Source organism: Pogona vitticeps, chromosome 6 (assembly GCF_051106095.1).
Source record: "Pogona vitticeps strain Pit_001003342236 chromosome 6, PviZW2.1, whole genome shotgun sequence".
Classification (NCBI taxonomy): Eukaryota; Metazoa; Chordata; class Lepidosauria; order Squamata; family Agamidae; genus Pogona; species Pogona vitticeps.
In genome coordinates, this window is record NC_135788.1 from 112,981,369 (window position 1) to 113,000,766 (window position 19,398).

The 19,398-nt window shown below is 41.5% G+C and overlaps 1 protein-coding gene and 1 long non-coding RNA gene across 2 annotated transcripts in view; one reads left to right on the forward strand and one right to left on the reverse strand.

The window, feature by feature from the left end:
- Window positions 1-19,398, forward strand: part of LOC144583411 (uncharacterized) — a 409,702-nt gene that overhangs the window by 320,760 nt on the left and 69,544 nt on the right. The gene's annotated exons all lie outside the window — the stretch shown is intronic.
- LOC144583724 (vomeronasal type-2 receptor 26-like) lies at window positions 5,690-8,348 on the reverse strand. The gene has a single exon (XM_078378232.1). The coding sequence runs from the start codon at window positions 6,713-6,715 to the stop codon at window positions 5,690-5,692; it is 1,026 nt and encodes a 341-aa protein (XP_078234358.1). The 5' UTR covers window positions 6,716-8,348.

The window sequence follows — 19,398 nt, forward strand, 5'->3', positions numbered from 1 at the left end:
AAAACAAGAAATAGGGCCTTCTCGGCGGTCGCTCCTCGCCTGTGGAATAATTTACCTCCTGGTATTCGTGGAGCTCCCTCGCTGGGCACTTTTAAGAATCTACTAAAGACCTGGATGTTTCGGCAGGCCTTCTCACCAGATTACTTCTGATTTTCTTATCTTTTATTGTTTTTTACTTTTACCTGTTTTGTAATTTGTTGTTTTATTTTTATTGTATTTTTTCCCTGTTGTAAGCCGCCTAGAGTAGTCCTTCGCGACTAGATAGGCGGGATATAAATAAAATAAATAAATAAATAAATAAATAAATAAAATAATAGATATGAGAGGACCCAAAATATCACATTACTCACTTTTCCTTCACTATAGATACAGGTTTAACAAATGTAGAACTAACTCTTTTAGCAGGCACCACATTCCCTCTCAGGAAAAACATGCAGAAGAATGACTGGAAAATGTCTGTCCTTAGAATGATCCACAGATAGAGCAGTTTTATTTTTTTTCGTACTGCTGATCATAGTGGCTAGGTTGCTTTGAAGATTGTTAAGTAGAACCCATTGGGGCACATCCCCTCCTGCAAAACATTGGTGCTGTTCTCTCCAGTGGACTCATCTTCCTTGCTATGTTTGAAGATATCATACTCCTCCCAACTTTGTAGATGGAGAGCAATTTGAGGGAGATTTTCACGAGGCCCTTCCTGAACACACCCTGCCTTCAGATCTTTCCCTTCGAAGTCAGGGAATTATAAAAGACAATTTTCTCTTTCATCTCCGACCATCTTTCCTACTTCTTTCAAGCTTTTGGACAAAACTTCATCTCTCCAACATCTTTTCTCCTCTGTAGTCTGGCTCTCTTGATTCACAACACCATTTTCCCAAGCTGTGTCCCATTCCTCTGCACCCTGACATATTCTTGCTTTCTGCATATAGCAGTTTCTGTGATTCCCGGAGGTGGGGCTTCATCACAGCGAGACTGGTTGGGTTTCAGGAGGGCTCCCAAAACAGACTGGGACCCCTAGTTTTCAACCCCCTCTTGACTAGGTAGAGAAAGGACTTTAACCAGGAGAGATGAAATTCTGGTGTTGCTTCTCTCTGATGTATTCTTTTGTCTGAGTACAGAAATAATCTGGGAGCCATCTTGGCACTAAGCTGTGAATGCCCTATGAATAGAACTTGAAGTAAACGCTAAGTATTTGCAAAATATTTGTGTCAATTGCCATAAAGTTTAAGATGTATGAGGACAGCCATATGGAACAGATTTTAAATGTTATCTTTAACTTTTATCATTGAATTTTTGGAGGTTTTAGCTAAAATGGTTTAAATAAATAATAATCATATTTACAGCCCCATTTTAAAGTATTAATGTTAGCATTATTTTAATGCATTGCTTCTTTTTTTTACTGTCACCTATGGCATGATAGTATTGTTGCTTTCATGCAGCATATTAATTTCTTTTAACAACTTGAAATGATCTCTTGATTATGCTATAAAGGTCTGAATGAATGATAAGATGGAACATGAAGGATAACAAGTACCTAAAGGACTAATAGTAGTAAATAAAAAATAATGTCTCAGTCTAGATTTCTAGCAGGCAAAGTGATCCTGAAGAAATTGTTAACAGATGACATACTTGGTCTAGTATTGCCCACCCAGTCCCGGAATAGAGACTCGAGACAATGATATGGATTAAATACGGGCCACACTTTATTAGATCAGATCAAATTGTATATCGGCAACATCGTCAAAGGAGGGGCCTGCTGTAGTGCGGAAAGAGGTGAAGGCAGGGCATCTAAATAACCCTTGATCAGTCTATGAGCGAGTCCCCAACCCCAGGTTCCAGTGGTCTTAAAGACAGGAGGAACCTGGCTGGCCGCTAATAAACACGCCAGACCTCAAGACATCTTTAATTGATGACTGTTGGTCCGGAAGGGGCCCAGCGCATCTTCCCACCACCGGCCCTGTAATCGCACGATTCCCAAAGCCGGGAGGTTAGATGTGCTGTTGGCTTACCTGAATTACAAATGGGACACACCGAGACTACATGTTTTTCCGCGCTACCCGCCACACCATAGGCATTAGCCTGGCTAAGTCCCATGCCCGCCACCGAGCAGTCCAAGCTCAGAAAGCAGGCCCCTTTGATGTCTTCTAACAATATGTCCAAACCTGCATCAGAGAGTTGGACACCATCATTACGAAAATATGCAGTATTGCTCAATTGGATCCTAGGTGATTAAACACCATGTACGTCCTCAACATTTAGAGGGTGACAAGACAACCAACAGCTTTAATTAAATACTTTGTTTAATGAAGAGAGGAAATGTCCTTGGCTTCACTCTACATTCTCATGTATGAAGCAATGAAAAAGAACTACTTACAGTCCTTTTACTTCAGAAGAATCTGGGTGTTTCACAAAGGTCTTCAGAGCAAAATCAGCAAGTGTAATGGATACAAAGTGCCCAAAACTCATCTCATCTGAAGCTTTAGGAAAAGAAGTTTGAACTCTTGTCCTCCAATCACAGACGGAAGGGGCCATATTCTGTTGGGAATAAGGTAGCATCAACAAAATCAGACAGAAGGTTGACCAATATTGGGACTCGCCTCCCTTGGACTCCTTCATGGTCTTCTCCAGCCACCACCAGTGCTCTCACTCCTGGCAGAACATACAGAGAAGCTTAGACTGGCAGTGCTGTCCACTCCCTCTCTCAGACTGGCATGTTGTCAGTTCCTTGAAGTGGAGACTTTATAGAGGAAAGAGTGTTTGCTCCTTGTTTTGACAGAGAAACACCCACATTTCTCAGGGTCATTGGGGAAACAAAATGTGGAAAACAGTAATTGAGATTATTATAGGGAAGGTTATCAAGGCTTCTTGAGTTTGTTATGCTGATGGCCTGAAGTATTAAAAATGTAACAAAAGTACAAAAAAGGATCAAGACTTCTAATGTGTCTAACATCTTGAGTTACTTTGTTGTTATGTGTTGTCAGGTTCTTTTGGCTTATAGCAAGCCTCGCATTACGATGTTAATTTATTCCAGCAAAGTTGCTGTAGAATGAAAATGTCATAATGCGAAATTAAAAAACCTATAGAAACGCATTAAAACCCAATTAATCCATTCCTAGGGGCTTGAAACTCAACGTCCAGCGAAGATCCTCCATAGCGCGGCCATTTTTGCTGCCTGTGCAGCGAGGAATCCGTCCCAGAAAAGAGCGGGTAGCCATGTTTTTTATCCGGTGGCCATTTTGAAACCGCTGATCAGCTGGCCAAAAATCATCGCTTTGTGAGAATCGGTTCCTGAAGCAGGGAACCGATCATGGCACAGCGAAATTCCCCCATACTCTAGCACCACTAAGATTATTAAGAACATCTGGCTTAATAGCATCAAGTCCAACAACATCTAAAAGGACCATAACGCCTACTAGGATAAGATCTGATGGCAGAGGATCTGATGGCAGAGGAGATAGTGACATATCCTGCCTTCTCATGATACGTCACAATAGAATAACTTTAGTTTTGTCTTTGTAGATTCTACTTGGAGTTCAGGCTTCTTTTGAAATACATTCCATTGAAAGGTCTCTGAAGTAGGCTAGAGTATTTAATTATTTATTTATACGATTTTATTTATAATAATTTACCTCACTTTTCTCCTTAAAAAGAACGCAAAGTGCCTTACCTCATTAAAAGACAATATTTAAATGCTAAAAAGAGTAAGTATACAAATCTTTTAGAAATATCGTACAAATTTTACATATGATTTTTTTTTAAAAAGAAAACAGCACCAGAAAAGAGATTCAAAGCAGTAAGGTATAGTACCCTATTTAAAACGCTCTCAGATAGCTAATGGCTAAGGGAAAACCATCCTGAAGAGAAAGTTCTTTGTCTGCTTGTGGACAGACATTAAAAATATCTCTCTCTTGAATTCATAAAAAGGGACAAGAGAGAGAAGGAGGAGTCTGGTGGACATCCTAACTGACTTTCCCCAAATCAGGGTCACCTCAGTCTAGTGTCATGATTCCTAAAATCTTCTCTTCCTCTTGCAACCTCTTCTTCTTCTCACTGGAAATCGTTAAACACAGAAGTATTCATAAAGAACGTGCCACCTTGTGTCCAAGTGACAATGTTAAGAGAACCTATCCCAAGTAATCCGTCAATTAATTAAGCCTTATGAAAACTAAAACTATAAAGTTTTTCTGCGCTTTTTGGGATTAGTTGAGAGAAAGGGATTGTCATGATCCCCATATGGCCCCTGATTGTTTCACCAAACTAAGAGCTCACACTATGTGTCTTTCGGCTGCCACCAGTTGATTACATCAATATTGTTTATTATGAATAATAGAAGTACAGGCAATGTGTCACTTAAAAAATGAACTTCTTTATTGTTACAGATGATGATAGTTCAAGCAATGTTTTTAACTCTCAAGCAAGCATCCTCCTTTATCCACTCTCAACCAGTCTCCCGCCGAAACTCCCAAACTCTTCAATTCTCTTGAAACTCTCAATCTCCGTAACTCCATTAAAACTCTCTGTCCTCCTGCTGAGTCTCTTATGTCTCATGACTCCACCCCTCCAGCACTCAAATTGGTCTATGCAGATATTACATTAATATTCATGACCTGGGCAGAAGCCTCAAAATTCCACCTGTGAATCAGAAACAGGTTAATAGCATTTTTTTTCGACTTCTAGAAGACTGGTTCTTTCATGCTGGTCTTGAAAAATATGGAACACAGTTGTCCTCAAAGCTTGGTAAGGGAGGGAATAAAGATCTCTCACTTCTGGAAGTGCTGGAGTCAACAGAAGTCTGTGTTCCATGTTCTCATCCTAGAGAGATCACATTCTCATTCTTAGTACTTGGCCTTGGAGATTTTTGGGAGGTGACCTCCAGAAGCCCTAAATAACCTTATCAGAAGTAGGATGATGGGAGGAGAAGTCTAAAACAGCTGGGGGGGAGGTTCAAGAGAGAACCACACACTAGAATGATACCACTGTCATGGGTGATATCAGTAAGGTCACATTTCTTTCTTCGGGACCTGAATGAAAATCACACACTAGAATGACCAAAATGAGGGACTGTCAGGGTCATGTCTCCCATTCTTATATATCAGAGTTGTGTCCCAAAATTCAAGGGGTTTGCAACTGAATTTTCTTAGAAATGGGTAAATAACAAATAAAAAATTCCAATGAGCCACCACCCTTGTTTTGCTGGCACTGTTTCAAGAGTAGAGATAAATTGATTACATCAGCATCTGATCTTTTTCCTCACAGGCAGTGACTTATTGCACTCCATCGCAAGGCCCTGAATCTTATAAAATACGCTGCTCATTAATAAACTTGTAAACTCAGATGAAGAGGACACTTCTGCCATATCATAGCATGACTTCATCAATTGATCATAGGAAACTGACACACTTGGCAATCCAGAGGGTTTATCATCTTTCTTGATGAGAAATAATTCTAAAAACGTATCACCCAATCTGAATACATTTTGACTAGTCAACATGCTGACAAATATAAGAAAAATACACCACCCACTTTGAATTTAATTCTGTAGGTATGACCTCAAAAGGGCAACAGACATTTTTCCTACCTCACATACCATGAAAACAATGCAAAACCAGGACCATTATCAAGGCCTCTAAGATAACTCATTTCTTTAAGATTTTCCCCAGAGGAATTCACTGAAGATGATGTGATTTCTCTCTCATCTGTATCTCATCTTTTCCCCTACTATTTGCTTCTTGTTGTTCAGGTCAGGCCTGAGAATAACAACATAACATTTGGGAAAGAAGATGCAACCCAGCATGCCACCACTGGAAGCCAAGATGGAGAAGACCTCCACGGCTACCATGTATTTCCCTTTAGTACTCAGATAGGCTGGCAGAAAAGACACCCAAACAGTGCAAAACATCAACATGCTGAAAGTGATTAATTTGGCTTCATTAAAAGTATTAGGCAGCTTCCGGGCAAAAAAAGCTACCAAGAAACTGAGGAGGGCCAACAGCCCCATGTAGCCCAGGACAAGATAGAACATGAGGTCTGAACCTTCGTTACATTGAACTAAGATTTTGTCAGTCTCAGAATGCATGTCAAACTCTGGGAAGGGGGGAGAGGTAATCAACCAGACCGCACAGATACCAGCCTGAATAAGAGAAGACACCATGATGACTGACCCTGCCAGCCGCTTCCCAACCCATCTCCTCATCCCAAGTCCAGGCCTTGTAGCCATGAAGGCCACAATCACAGTGATGGTTTTGGCTAAGACACAAGCAACAGATAGACAGAAGACGATGCCGAACACCGTTTGTCTCAGAAGGCAGGTGAGAGTTCCAGGCTGTCCAATGAAGAAGAAGGAACAGAGGAAGCAGAGGAGGAGAGAGGAGAGGAGGGCACAGGTGATGCTCCAGTTGTTGGCTTTGACCATGGGAGTGTGGCGGTACTGAATGAAAGTCCCCATCACCACGATGGTGGTGATAGAAAGGAAGAGGGCCAAGCTAGTCAGTACTGAGCCCAAGGGTCCCTCATAAGAGAGGTAGCTTAAGGCTTTGGGAATGCAACTGTCTTGATTCTTGTTTGGATACTGGTCCTCGGGGCATTCCTGGCATTCTTTTGTATCTGAAAGAAAACAACCTGGTCTTAGTTTTGGAGTCATACAACTTTTATCCATTAGAGAAAATGATCCTTCGAATGAGTCCTGCATTTTTTTCAAAGTTGATACTCTCTGGGACATCCTTGTTCTTCGATTTAACAAAATGAGGCAGGAACACCAGTACAGAAGCAATAAAAATTCCTGTTTTTCTCCATAGGTGCTTTTGGATTCCTTCACTTACCCATCTGGATCGAAATCCTCCCTTTAGGGCACGGAATGCAATCATAGCAGCACACCTGCTTCCCCAGTTGGACAGACATACTCTCTCCAGGGTGGCAGCTCTCCACACAGGTGGACTTGGGTGTATTCTAATGATCATCAGAAGGAAAGTCAGGAAGAAGTTAAATGATACTTAGAAGGAAGGTTATTTAGAAGTTAAATGATCATGAGGAACAGGGGTCTCCACACTTTTGAACATGAGGGCCGCATCGTATATTTTCTACATTTTTGAAGGCTAAGGGAATGTGCTTGTAGACGCAGCCACACACACGTATGCACCCCAGGAAACACGGATGTCTACCCACCCGTATGGAGGCCCGCATACACACATGCACACACAAGCACAGACAACCGGAAACTCGCCACCCTTCTCCCATATGAGCTGAAGGCCTTTCTCAGAAGGGAACAGTCTGGATAAAATGGCAAGTTATGCAGGATGTGGCCCACGGGCCACAGTTTGGAGACCCCTGATGAAGAGGAAGATTTTTCTATCTCTATCTCTATCTCTATCTCTGTCTCTATCTCTATCTCTATCTCTATCTATCTATCTATCTATCTATCTATCTATCTATCTATCTATCTATCTATCTATCTATCTATCTATCTATCTATCTATCTATCTATCTATCTATCTATCTATGCGGCTCACAAAATTAAAATTCACACAATGTAAAGACACAGTAAGTTTAATATCAAAAGATATATTAAACAATATATGATTTAAAATACAATTAAAACATTAAAACATTAAAAAATAAAAGAGAGTAAAATTTCTTCTGAAATCGGTTCAGGAATTCAGTTATAATTGTTAAAAGCCTGTCAGAAGAGATTGGTCTTTAGCTTTTCCCCCCAAATGATTCAAGGGAAGGGGCCATCCTGATTTGCCGAGGTTGAATGTTCCATAGCCTGGGAGCTGCCACAGAGAAGGCCCTCCCTCGTGTCCACATCAGCTGTGCTTGTGCTTGCAATGGAACTGAGAGGAGGGTCCACTCTGCTGAATTTAATTGCCAAGAAGGTGCATATCGGGATATATGATCCTTTAGATAGCTTGAACCCAAGTTGTATTGGTGTATAATGACCAGCACTTTGAATTGGGCCTGGAAACAGATTGGTAGCCAGTGCAGTTCTTGTAACAGGTGTGTTATATGCCCCCTGTAGCTGGCCCCAGTCAGTAATCTGTCTGCAGATGTTTGAACCAGCTGAATTGTCCAAACTGTCTTCAAAGGCAGCCCCACATAGAGTGTTTTACAGTAATCCAAATGGGATGCAACTGAGGCATGTGTCACTGTAGCCAGATCTGAACTCGCAAGGAACAGGCACAGCTGACGCACCAGCTTTAGTCGTGCAAATGCACTCCTGGACAGCGCCGAGACCTGGGCATCCAAGGTTAGGGACGAATCAAGGAGTACACCCAAGCTGCAGACCTGAGTTCTCATTGGGGGGGGGGTGTAACCTGATCCAGCACAGATAGTATCCCTATTCCCTCATCTGCCTTCTGACTAACCAGTATCATCTCTGTCTTGTCTGGATTAAGATTCAATTTGTTTGCCCTCATCCAGCCCATTACTGATGCCACACACTGGTTTAGAGTCAAGACTCAAGACAGCTTCCCTGGAATTACGCGGAGAGGAAATATAGAGCTGGGTGCCATCTGCATACTGGTGACACCCAACCCCCAAACTCCAGACAACCTCTCCCAATGGTTTCATGTAGATGTTAAAAAGCGTGGGTGACAAAGCAGAACCTTGAGGAACACCACAGGCCAAAGGCCAGGATGTTGAGCAGGAGTCACCCAGCAGCAGCTTCTGAGGTCTCCCCTCCAGGAAGGACTGGAGCCTTTGTAATATAGTGCCTCCAAGTTCACATCCCAGAGAGATCGCCCAGAAGGATACCGTGATCGATGGTACTGAAAGCCACTGAGACGTCCAGCAGAAGAAACAGGGACACACTCCCCCTGTCCAGTTCCCGGCCTAGGTCATCCGCCAATATGACCAAAGCTGTCCGTGTCCCATTGTCAGGCCTGAAGTGGGTCTAGATAATCTGTTTCCTCCTTACAAATATTCCAAGGGTTGGTTGGGTTTTTTTTTGCCAGAATCCTGATGCTTTTCCATAAAATTTGCCTAATTTGCTGTGCTTCTTTGGAGACAATAGACATGGTGTCATCACTGGTCACAAAAGACGCTCTGGGCTGAGTCCAACTACTCTTCTCATATGGCATAGATGGTGGATCCATTTATACCCAAATGACATGGTTCAAAAGGGAAATATTATAAACAAAGGGAAATGAAAGAGGGAGAATTTAAGGTGAAAGCAAGAGAAGCATTAATAGAATACACTTATGAATTCTAGTGTATTGCATGTGTACAGTTAACAGAAAGATTTAAAGAAGATCAGAAAAATGTGGAATTTGAAGCAGAAAAGTCTATCTTTGTAGAAGAATTATCTGCCAAAGAGGATCACCTGGTTTGTTCCTCTTTCTTTCTTTTTTTCTCAGTATGTCCTTATTGGATTTGAAAATCAATCAATCAATCAATCAATCAATCAATCAATCAATCAATCAATCAATCAATCAATCAATCAATCAATCAATCAATCAATCAATCAATCAATGGAAAACAAAGCTAGAATTGGTATTTCAAAAGTCCTTTTTATCCATCTGTGACAATATACCAGCTGTGATACCAAATGTTATTCATCCACTAACTACCTTCCATTTGGACTCTTGCAAGGTACTTTAAGTGTCTCAGGCTTGAAAAGCCTTCTGCACATTTCTCTATCTTGTGTTCTTAGCCTCTTCTGAAAAAATATCAGCACTACCGCATAGCAATATCAAAAGTACACTCAGAAATGAGATCGATGATGAAGAAAAAGCATATCTACCTGATTAAACTTTTCATTCCAGTTGATGGCACTTGAATTCAACACAAATCTCTGGCCCACAGGAGCCGCAGGGTTCACACTTCCAACCCGGATTGTCTGGAAGGATTCGTTGGGGAACCTGACAAAATTGATGATATCATATCCTGCTTCTAAGTCTCCTTTCTCGTTGAAAAATATTTCTTCACCAGCACTGTTGTTAAACCGAATGTTTCTTAAAAACGAATGAAGCTGGTCCAGAGGAGGAAAAACAAAACAAAACACTTCTTTAGTCATATTTGAAGAAATGGATAAATACTCTGTGCTTTCCAGCATCTGAAAATTGTCCATGTAAAACACAATGGAAGAGTTAAAAGAACAACTGGTGGGATATTTCCAGGACTTCTCAACGAACCGATGAAGACTTTTTTTTTGCACCAGTAGTATCAAGTGATGTGTTTATTGATCCATGCAAATTTCCTCTGACTCAGTAACATTAAATCATAAGCAGAAATCCTCTGGCTACTGAGGCCACGTTGGGCAGTTTACAGATTCCCACATTCTGAAGCTCCCAAAGGGAACCTCTCTCCCCCATCCTGTAATCTCAATCTCTCTCTCTGTCTCTCTGTCTTTCTCTCTCTCTTCCACACAAAGATAATTTTACATTGTTTCCGAGTAACAGATGTTGTCAGAAGACAATATATATTAGTTAAAACATAATTCTCATTTAAGACACAATTCTTTTACTTCAAGGAAACATGGATTTAAAAAAAACAAATCATTTAAAACCAAATTAGGGATGTTTGGAAAGGTGTTTGATGCACTTGTGAAAGACACAGTCATCGACAACTCCCTCTCTGTCACTCTTCAAGAAGAAAAGTGAACCTTCTGTGTACTGCTGTGATTTGAAAGTTAGGGCTACAAACACCTTTTGCTCTATTCTGCTTGGTGTTGGTATTGGATTAATTTAGTTTTATTTATTGTTTGTTTGTTTTTGAATGAGATTGATTCACTCCTGTTTCTCACATTGCACAATTTCTTTGAATTTTCTAGTTCTAATTACCTGCCATGGCTGAATGTGCTGGAGGCTCCATTTCTCTCCAGGCCCCTTCCACTTCTGCTTAGCTCTTGATGAAAAGACTGCATGGAGTGCATGAGCTACCGCATAAACAGCATTGTAGGTGCTGTAGCTCTGGCCAGACATGCCCATTTCAAACACACTTCTAGGAAGGCTTCTCAGCTTCTCTCCCCCATTACAAGTCTTCCAATTTGGACCACTGAGGTTATAAAGTGGGAATGAGCAGAGAAATGCAGTACACCAAAACACATGGATGAAATAAATCTGATCCTGATATGGATTCATATTCTCCAGAAAGTTCTCAAATGCTGGCACCACGTTTGTGTGGAGTTTGAGGGACAAGGTTCCACTGAAAGATTTTGTGGTGAGTTTTATCCCAGGAGGTAAAGCTGTGAAATCCCACTGAGCCGTGGTCACCCACACCCTCCTTTGAGGCTGCATTTTGTGAAATTCAAAGATGTCTAAAACTAATCGTAACCCCTCCAGAGACTGCTTATCTCCATTCACAAGAATCACGTTAATTTCACTCAGAGAAAGGATCCAATAGATTGAGCGCATCCTCTCCCACATGATGTCTTTTGGCAAGTACACTGTTGTTAGTGGGATCACCTCTGTCCAAGCAATGCAAATATGACTGTGTTCAAGCCGTGGTCTCAAGGTCTGAAGGAAGGATTCTCCACTATCATCCTCGGAAACGATGACACCAATCCAGTTCCATCCAAAATGCTTCAAGAGCTGAACAATCCCATCATATTGAGCATCTTCGTTGGGGACCATCCGGTAAAAAGAAGGGAACCGACTCTTGTCACGTAATGCAGGACTGATGGAGCCATAGCTGAGCTGATAGAGAAAGCATCATAACTCTTACATTAAAAATGCACCACATATTTATGAAATATACATTTGCTCTAACTAAATATTTACCAGGAAGCACAATGATGAAATAGAAGGTTTGATTCCTGAACTCCAGCACCTTGTTGTCACTTTGGATTATGAATTCTACAGGTGGAAGCAAATGCTAGCAAATAGGAGGAAGCAATGGAAGCGGGAGACAAATAAGGCCTTTCCATGAGGTTACTGTTTTCTAAACGTGTGGACATACCTGAGGTATATTGTAGATACTGAAGATGGTGGCCATCTGTCTGGAGTTCTCAGAAGTGAGCCCACCAATGGCGGCCAGAACTTTCTCTTTTCTGCCACAGTTGTAATTGAGGGGATGCCCTCTGCTCATGAAGAGAAGATCCAGGGTGGTCCAGCAGCTTCTCCAGGGATTAAAAGCATTGTCATAAATCTTGTAACCCAATGTGATATTGGGTAAAAATTGAGCATTCTGGTTGATCTGGCGGATGGCAAAAACAGAGGCCAGGATGTGCTGATAGTTCTTTGGAATTACACTGCAACGAAATTTCACAAAACTGCTCAATTTTCTGTTTGAAGGAACCATTATGGTGTTATTAAATGTGCCCTGAATTTAGTCCTAAGAGCAAGTTACATGTAGTCATCTATATTATGGAAAAATAATTCTTGGATGGATGAATCTCCGTAGTGTAGGACACATGTAGAACACTAGATATGAGAGGACCCAAAATACCACATTTCTCACTTTTCCTTCACTATAGATACAGGTTTAACAAATGTAGAACTAACTCTTTCAGCAGGCACCACATTCCCTCTCAGGAAAAACATGCAGAAGAATGACTGAAAAATGTCTATCTTTAGAATGATCTACAGATAGAGCAGTTTTATTTTTTTTCCTACTGCTGATCATAGTGGCTAGGTTGCTTTGAAGATTGTTAAGTAGAACCCATTGGGGCACATCCCCTCCTGCAAAACATTGGTGCTGTTCTCTCCAGTGGACTCATCTTCCTTGCTATGTTTGAAGATATCGTACTCCTCCCAACTTTGTAGATGGAGAGCAATTTGAGGGAGATTTTCACGAGGCCCTTCCTGAACACACCCTGCCTTCAGATCTTTCGCTTCAAAATCAGGGAATTATAAAAGATAATTTTCTCTTTCATCTCCGACCATCTTTCCTATTTCTTTCAAGCTTTTGGACAAAACTTCATCTCTCCAACACCTTTTCTCCTCTGTAGTCTGGCTCTCTTGATTCACAACACCATTTTCCCAAGCTGTCTCCCATTCCTCTGCACCCTGACATATTCTTGCTTTCTGCATTTAGCAGTTTCTGTGATTCCAGGAGGTGGGGCTTCATCACAGCGAGACTGGTTGGGTTTCAGGAGGGCTCCCAAAACAGACTGGGACCCCTAGTTTTCAACGCCCTCTTGACTAGGTGGAGAAAGGACTTTAACCAGGAGAGATGAAATTCTGGTGTTGCTTCTCTCTGATGTACTCTTTTGTCTGAGTACAGAAATAATCTGGGAGCCATCTTGGCACTAAGCTGTGAATGCCCCATGAATAGAACTTGAAGTAAACTTTCTCTCCCCAATTAGTTTCACTTTTTTCATGGTTTAGGTCCTTCAAAGTTTGAAGGACCTAAACCATGAAAAAAGTGAAACTAATTGGGGAGAGAAAGTGACTATATCTTACTGGACGAGTGAGTACTGCCTCCTCACTTGAGGCTTAAGTAGGAGAAAGAGAAAAGAAAGGAGGGAGGGAGGAAAGACAGGGGAGGAAAAGTGTTCATTTCTAGGGCAGCAGGACTAGATGACTATGTACTTAAATCTGTGAAGCAGCCAGAATAAGACTCTATGAGGACCAGAGAGGAAGATTCAGTTGTTAATTTTATTTGCTCCAGGACATAAGATGCGTTTGTGAATATCTATTGTGTCTTACTTCTGCTGGAAACAAATCTAGAAAGGGACTTGTCGAAATCTGGAGTTCTTTGAACTATGGATCAATTTTCTTTAAATCCCCGGAAAAGAGTATGCAAGAATTTTTTGTCTTTGGATTACAAGATATAAATGGAAATATAGATCAGCTATCTGAACAAATTAAAGACGTTGGGATACAGTTGAGATTCAAAGGGAAGAAGGGATAGAAACTCTCCAAGGGGGATGGCAAGGATTGAGAGAGGAAACAAGACATATTGAAATTAAATAACAAAAAACTACAAACAAAGGGAGACAAGGATATTTTTAGATCCCAGAAACTGTCAGAAGAGACAATCAAAAAATACAGTGCAATGGAGAGTGAATTAGTGAGCCCTACTTATGGAAAAGTCAGCAACAGAAGAAAAGCAAATGGTGAACTTATCCATGAAAGGGAGGGGAATGGAAATGATGGCTTACATGCGTGGCAGATGGGACAAAGGAGTCAGCAAATGGAATTGAGGAAGCCCTCAGAAGCAGAATAAGTAAACATAAATGGTCGATAAGATAGAAGCATTCCAGAGAAATTGAGCTTGTTATTACAAACATCCAATTCACACACAATAAATAGAGTCACAATATTTGCATTTAAAGCCACTACAAGTAGCGCTAAGTATTTGCAAAATATTTGTGTCAATTGCCATAAAGTTTAAGATGTATGAAGACAGCCATATGGAACAGATTTTAAATGTTATCTTTAACTTTTATCATTGAATTTTTGGAGGTTTTAGCTAAAATGTTTTAAATAAATAATAATCATATTTACAGCCCCATTTTAAAGTATTAATGTTAGCATTATTTTAATGCATTGCTTTTTTTTTTTACTGTCACCTATGGCATGATAGTATTGTTGCTTTCATACAGCATATTAATTTCTTTTAACAACTTGAAATGATCTGTTGATTATGCTGTAAAGGTCTGAATGAATGATAAGATGGAACATGAAGGATAACAAGTACCTAAAGGACTAATAGTAGTAAATAAAAAATAATGTCTCAGTTTAGATTTCTAGCAGGCAAAGTGATCCTGAAGAAATTGTTAACAGATGACATACTTGGTCTAGTATTGCCCACCCAGTCCCGGAATAGAGACTCGAGACAATGATATGGATTAAATACGGGCCACACTTTATTAGATCAGATCAAATTGTATATCGGCAACATCGTCAAAGGAGGGGCCTGCTGTAGTGAGGAAACAGGTGAAGGCAGGGTATCTAAATAACCCTTGATCAGTCTATGAGCGAGTCCCCAACCCCAGGTTCCAGTGGTCTTAAAGACAGGAGGAACCCGGCTGGCCTCTAATAAACACGCCAGACCTCAAGACATCTTTAATTGATGACTGTTGGTCCGGAAGGGGCCCAGCGCATCTTCCCACCACCAGCCCTGTAATCGCACGATTCCCAAAGCCGGGAGGTTGGATGTGCTGTTGGCTTACATAAATTACAAATGGGACACACCGAGACTACATGTTTTTCCGCGCTACCCGCCACACCATAGGCATTAGCCTGGCTAAGTCCCATGCCCGCCACAGAGCAGTCCAAGCTCAGAAAGCAGGCCCCTTTGATGTCTTCTAACAATATGTCCAAACCTGCATCAGACAGTTGGACACCATCATTACGAAAATATGCAGTATTGCTCAATTGGATCCTAGGTGATTAATCACCATGTACGTCCTCAACGTTTAGAGGGTGAGAAGATTAACAGCTTTAATTAAATACTTTGTTTAATGAAGAGAGGAAATGCCCTTGGCTTCATTCTACAGTCTCATTTATGAAGCAATGAAAAAGAACTACTTACAGTGCATTTACTTCAGAAGAATCTGGGTATTTCACAAAGGTCTTCAGAGCAAAATCAGCAAGTGTAATGGATACAAAGTGCCCAAAACTCATCTCATCTGAATCTTTAGGGAAAGAAGTTTGAACTCTTGTCCTCCAGTCACAAACGGAAGGGGCCATATTCTGTTGGGAATAAGGTAGCATCAACAAAATCAGACAGAAGGTTGACCAATATTGGGACTCACCTCCCTTGGACTCCTTCATGGTCTTCTCCAGCCACCACCAGTGCTCTCACTCCTGGCAGAACATACAGAGAAGCTTAGACTGGCAGTGCTGTCCACTCCCTCTTTCAGACTGGCATGTTGTCAGTTCCTTGAAGTGGAGACTTTATAGACGAAAGAGTGTTTGCTCCTTGTTTTGACAGAGAAACACCCACATTTCTCAGGGTCATTGGGGAAAGAGAATGTGGAACACAGTAATTGAGATAATTATAGGGAAGGTTATCAAGGCTTCTTGAGTTTGTTATGCTGATGGCCCGAAGTATTAAAAATGTACACAAAAGTATTACAAAGGATCAAGACTTTTAATGTGTCTAACATCTTGAGTTACTTTGTCGTTGTTATGTGTTTTTTGGCTTATAGCAAGGCAATGCATGAAGCACCTCAGAAAAGTTATACAGTGGTGCCTCACATTACGACGTTAATTTATTCCAGCGAAATCGCTGTAGAACGGATTTGTTGTAATGCAAAATTAAAAAGCCTATAGAAATGCATTAAAACCCGATTAATGCATTCCTAGGGGCTTGAAACTCACCATCCAGCGAAGATCCTCCATAGCGTGGCCATTTTTGCTGCCTGTGCAGCGAGGAATCCGTCCCAGAAAAGAGCGGGTAGCCATGTTTTTTTATCCGGTGGCCATTTTGAAACCACTGATCAGCTGGCTGAAAATCATCGCTTTGTGAGAATTGGTTCCTGAAGCAGGGAACCGATCATGGCAAAGCGAAATTCCCCCATAGGAAACATCGTTTTGCGATCACTTTTGCAATCGCAAAACCTTCAATGTAAAGCGATTTTGTCGTAAAACGGAGCTCTGGTAATGCGAGGCACCACTGTACCCTTAAGAGCCATGCTTACATCTTGAAAAGTAGAAGCTCTGACTTCTTTTATTATATCAATCCTTCTCAGTTTTCCTTAGTCTTCATATTCTCTTATTGCTGTCTTTTCCAGTGAGTCCTGCCTTCTCATGATACGTCAATATACAGAACTTTTGTCTTTGAAGATTCTACTTGGAGTTCAGGCTTCTTTTGAAATACATGCCTTTGAAACCTTGGGGACTTTGAGGACTCGTCTCGACTGTAAGACTCATACTCTAGCGCCACTAAGATTATTAAGAACATCTGGCTTAATAGCATTAAGTCCAACAACATCTAAAAGGACCATAACGCCTACTAGGATAAGATCTGATGGCAGAGGATCTGATGGCAGAGGATATAGTGACGTATCCTGCCTTCTCATGATACATCACTATAGAGTAACTTTAGTTTTGTCTTTGTAGATTCTACTTGGAGTTCAGGCTTCTTTTGAAATACATTCCATTGAAAGGTCTCTGAAGTAGGCTAGAGTATTGTCTTCTTTGGAGACAATAGACATGGTGTCATCAGTGGTCACAAAAGACGCTCTGGGCTGAGTCCGACTACTGTTCTCATATGGCATAGACAAATGGGATAAGTTACTTGATGGTGGATCCATTTATACCCAAATGACATGGTTCAAAAGGGAAATAGTATAAACCAAGGAAAATAGAAGAGGGAGAATTTAAGATGAAGGCAAGAGAAGCATTAATAGAATATATATATATATATAAATAAATAAATGTATTATATTATATATATCCCGCCCATCTGGTATATTATACCACTCTGGGCGGCTAACAGCAAACATGAATACAATTAAAATAATATAAATCCAAAAACATCACTACTAAAAATACATTCCAAAAATAATAAATGATAGATAGACAAGAGAAAGAAAATTGAATTAAATGCTGGCAGGAGGGAAGGCCTGGATGTAAAGCCATGTTTTTAATTGGGTTTTAAATATACCCAGCGTAGGGGCGGCGCGAATCTCAGGAGGGAGATTGTTCCAAAGGTGAGGAGCCACTGCCAAGAAGGCCCGATTTCTTGTCTTTTACTTCCGGGCGTCCCTTGGCATCAGGCTCCTCAGCCTCACCTCCTGGCTCGCGCGGGTGGTCCGGGTAGATCTTGGTGGGAGCAGGCGTTCCGCCAAGTATCGAGGTCCCATACCGTTTAGGGCCTTATAAGTAAGCATTAAAACTTTGAAATCGATGCGGAAACGAATGGGCAACCAATGCAGTCTGGTCAGGGTAGGAGAAATATGGTGGTATTTTCTCCCTCCAGTAAGGAGTCTGGCCGCTGCATTCTGCACCATCTGATGTTTCCGCATCAACCTCAAAGGCAGCCCCACGTAGAGGGTGTTGCAGTGGTCTAATCTTGAGATTACGAGCGCATGCACTAAGGTAGTGAGTGCTCCCGTGTCGCGATAGGGCCGCAACTGGGCTATCCGCCAAAGATGGAAAAAGGCGGAGCTGACAACTGACGCCACCTGCGTTTCCATGGTGAGCGCCGGGTCCAAATGTACACCCAGGCTGCGGACCCCACTTGCCGGAGCCAGGGCCGCTCCCCCAAACGAGAGAGCCACCCAGATCGCCAGCCACGGTTGCCTCCACCCTCAGAACTTCCATCTTGTCCGGGTTCAGCCTCAGCCCATTCTCCTGCATCCATTCCAGTACGGTCCCCAGGCAGCGCTGAAGGGACAGGACGGCATCACCTGCAGTTGGTGACACGACGCTCCACACCCCCTGATGACACCAGCTAGCGGCCTCATATAGATGTTAAACAGCATTGGGGAGATAATCGACTCCTGTGGAACCCCACAGTTGGAACTCCACGGGGCCGAGACACTCTCCCCAAGCAATGCAATGCAATCACAAAAACTTAATCGCTATGTGGATTCGTCATTAAACGGGGCGCCCGTTAAGCGAGGCACCACTGTATATAGACTCTATTTCCTCACTGACATGAAAATAGATATTTAGAGTTAATACTGAGAGAGAGAAAAGTTCTACTGAGTGCTGAGTGATGACCATGTCCTATAAAGCTCTAAATGGCTTGTGACCTGGGTATTTGAAGGAACATCTCTCTCTCTCTCTCTCTCTCTCTGTTTAAACCTCCCCAATTATTAAGATCTCCGGAGGAGACCCTCCTTCATTTCCCTCTAATGAGAACTGCTCTGTATGTGGAGACATGTTTTTTCGGCTTTAGCACCCCAATTGTGGGTTGGTGGTGATATTACATTATTTTGGCACCAGGTCACTGTAAACTTATTACACAGAGTCTTTCAGTTTGATGGTCTTGGCTTGTACAGAGTTTGATGCTATAATTTTAATGATTTAATTTTATAATATGTTGCGGCTTTGAACCACTTCATTTAAAAATCTATTTGAAATGCTCTGTAACCCATTCATGGGGGATGAGAAGAAATGTTTCAAAATAATTAATTAATTTTCTGCTGCATGTCCTGGAATTCAGTAACAGCTTCTAAAGAGCAGAGAGCCAAATGAAACCAGGAACATTTTTCTGCATGATGGAAGGTGGGGAAAGGAGTCCTAGCAGAAGGAGAGAGCTACTAGGATTTGGTCATGGTCTGAACTGGCCTGTTACTGCTCCCAGCATTACACCTGCCTTAGTCATGACAAAAACAGTAATGGCACTCCAACCTAACATTGCATTAACCAACAAATTATCTCGACACTTCAAATATCAACCAATAAAACCTTAGGTTGCTACAGTACCAATAATTTGAGAAGAAAAACAATAAAGTGTAATTCGAATTTCAACAGTTTCCAAAACCACCTTCCTTCCTTCTTTGCTTCCTTCCTTGCTTCCTTCCTTCCTCCCTCCCTCCCACCCATAAATTAGACATATGGCACA

What these genes read in the sequence shown, in the direction of transcription:
- LOC144583724 (XM_078378232.1), bottom strand. Translation starts at nt 6,715, where the DNA reads ATGTCCCAGAGAGTATCAACTTTGAAAAAAATGCAGGACTCATTCGAA.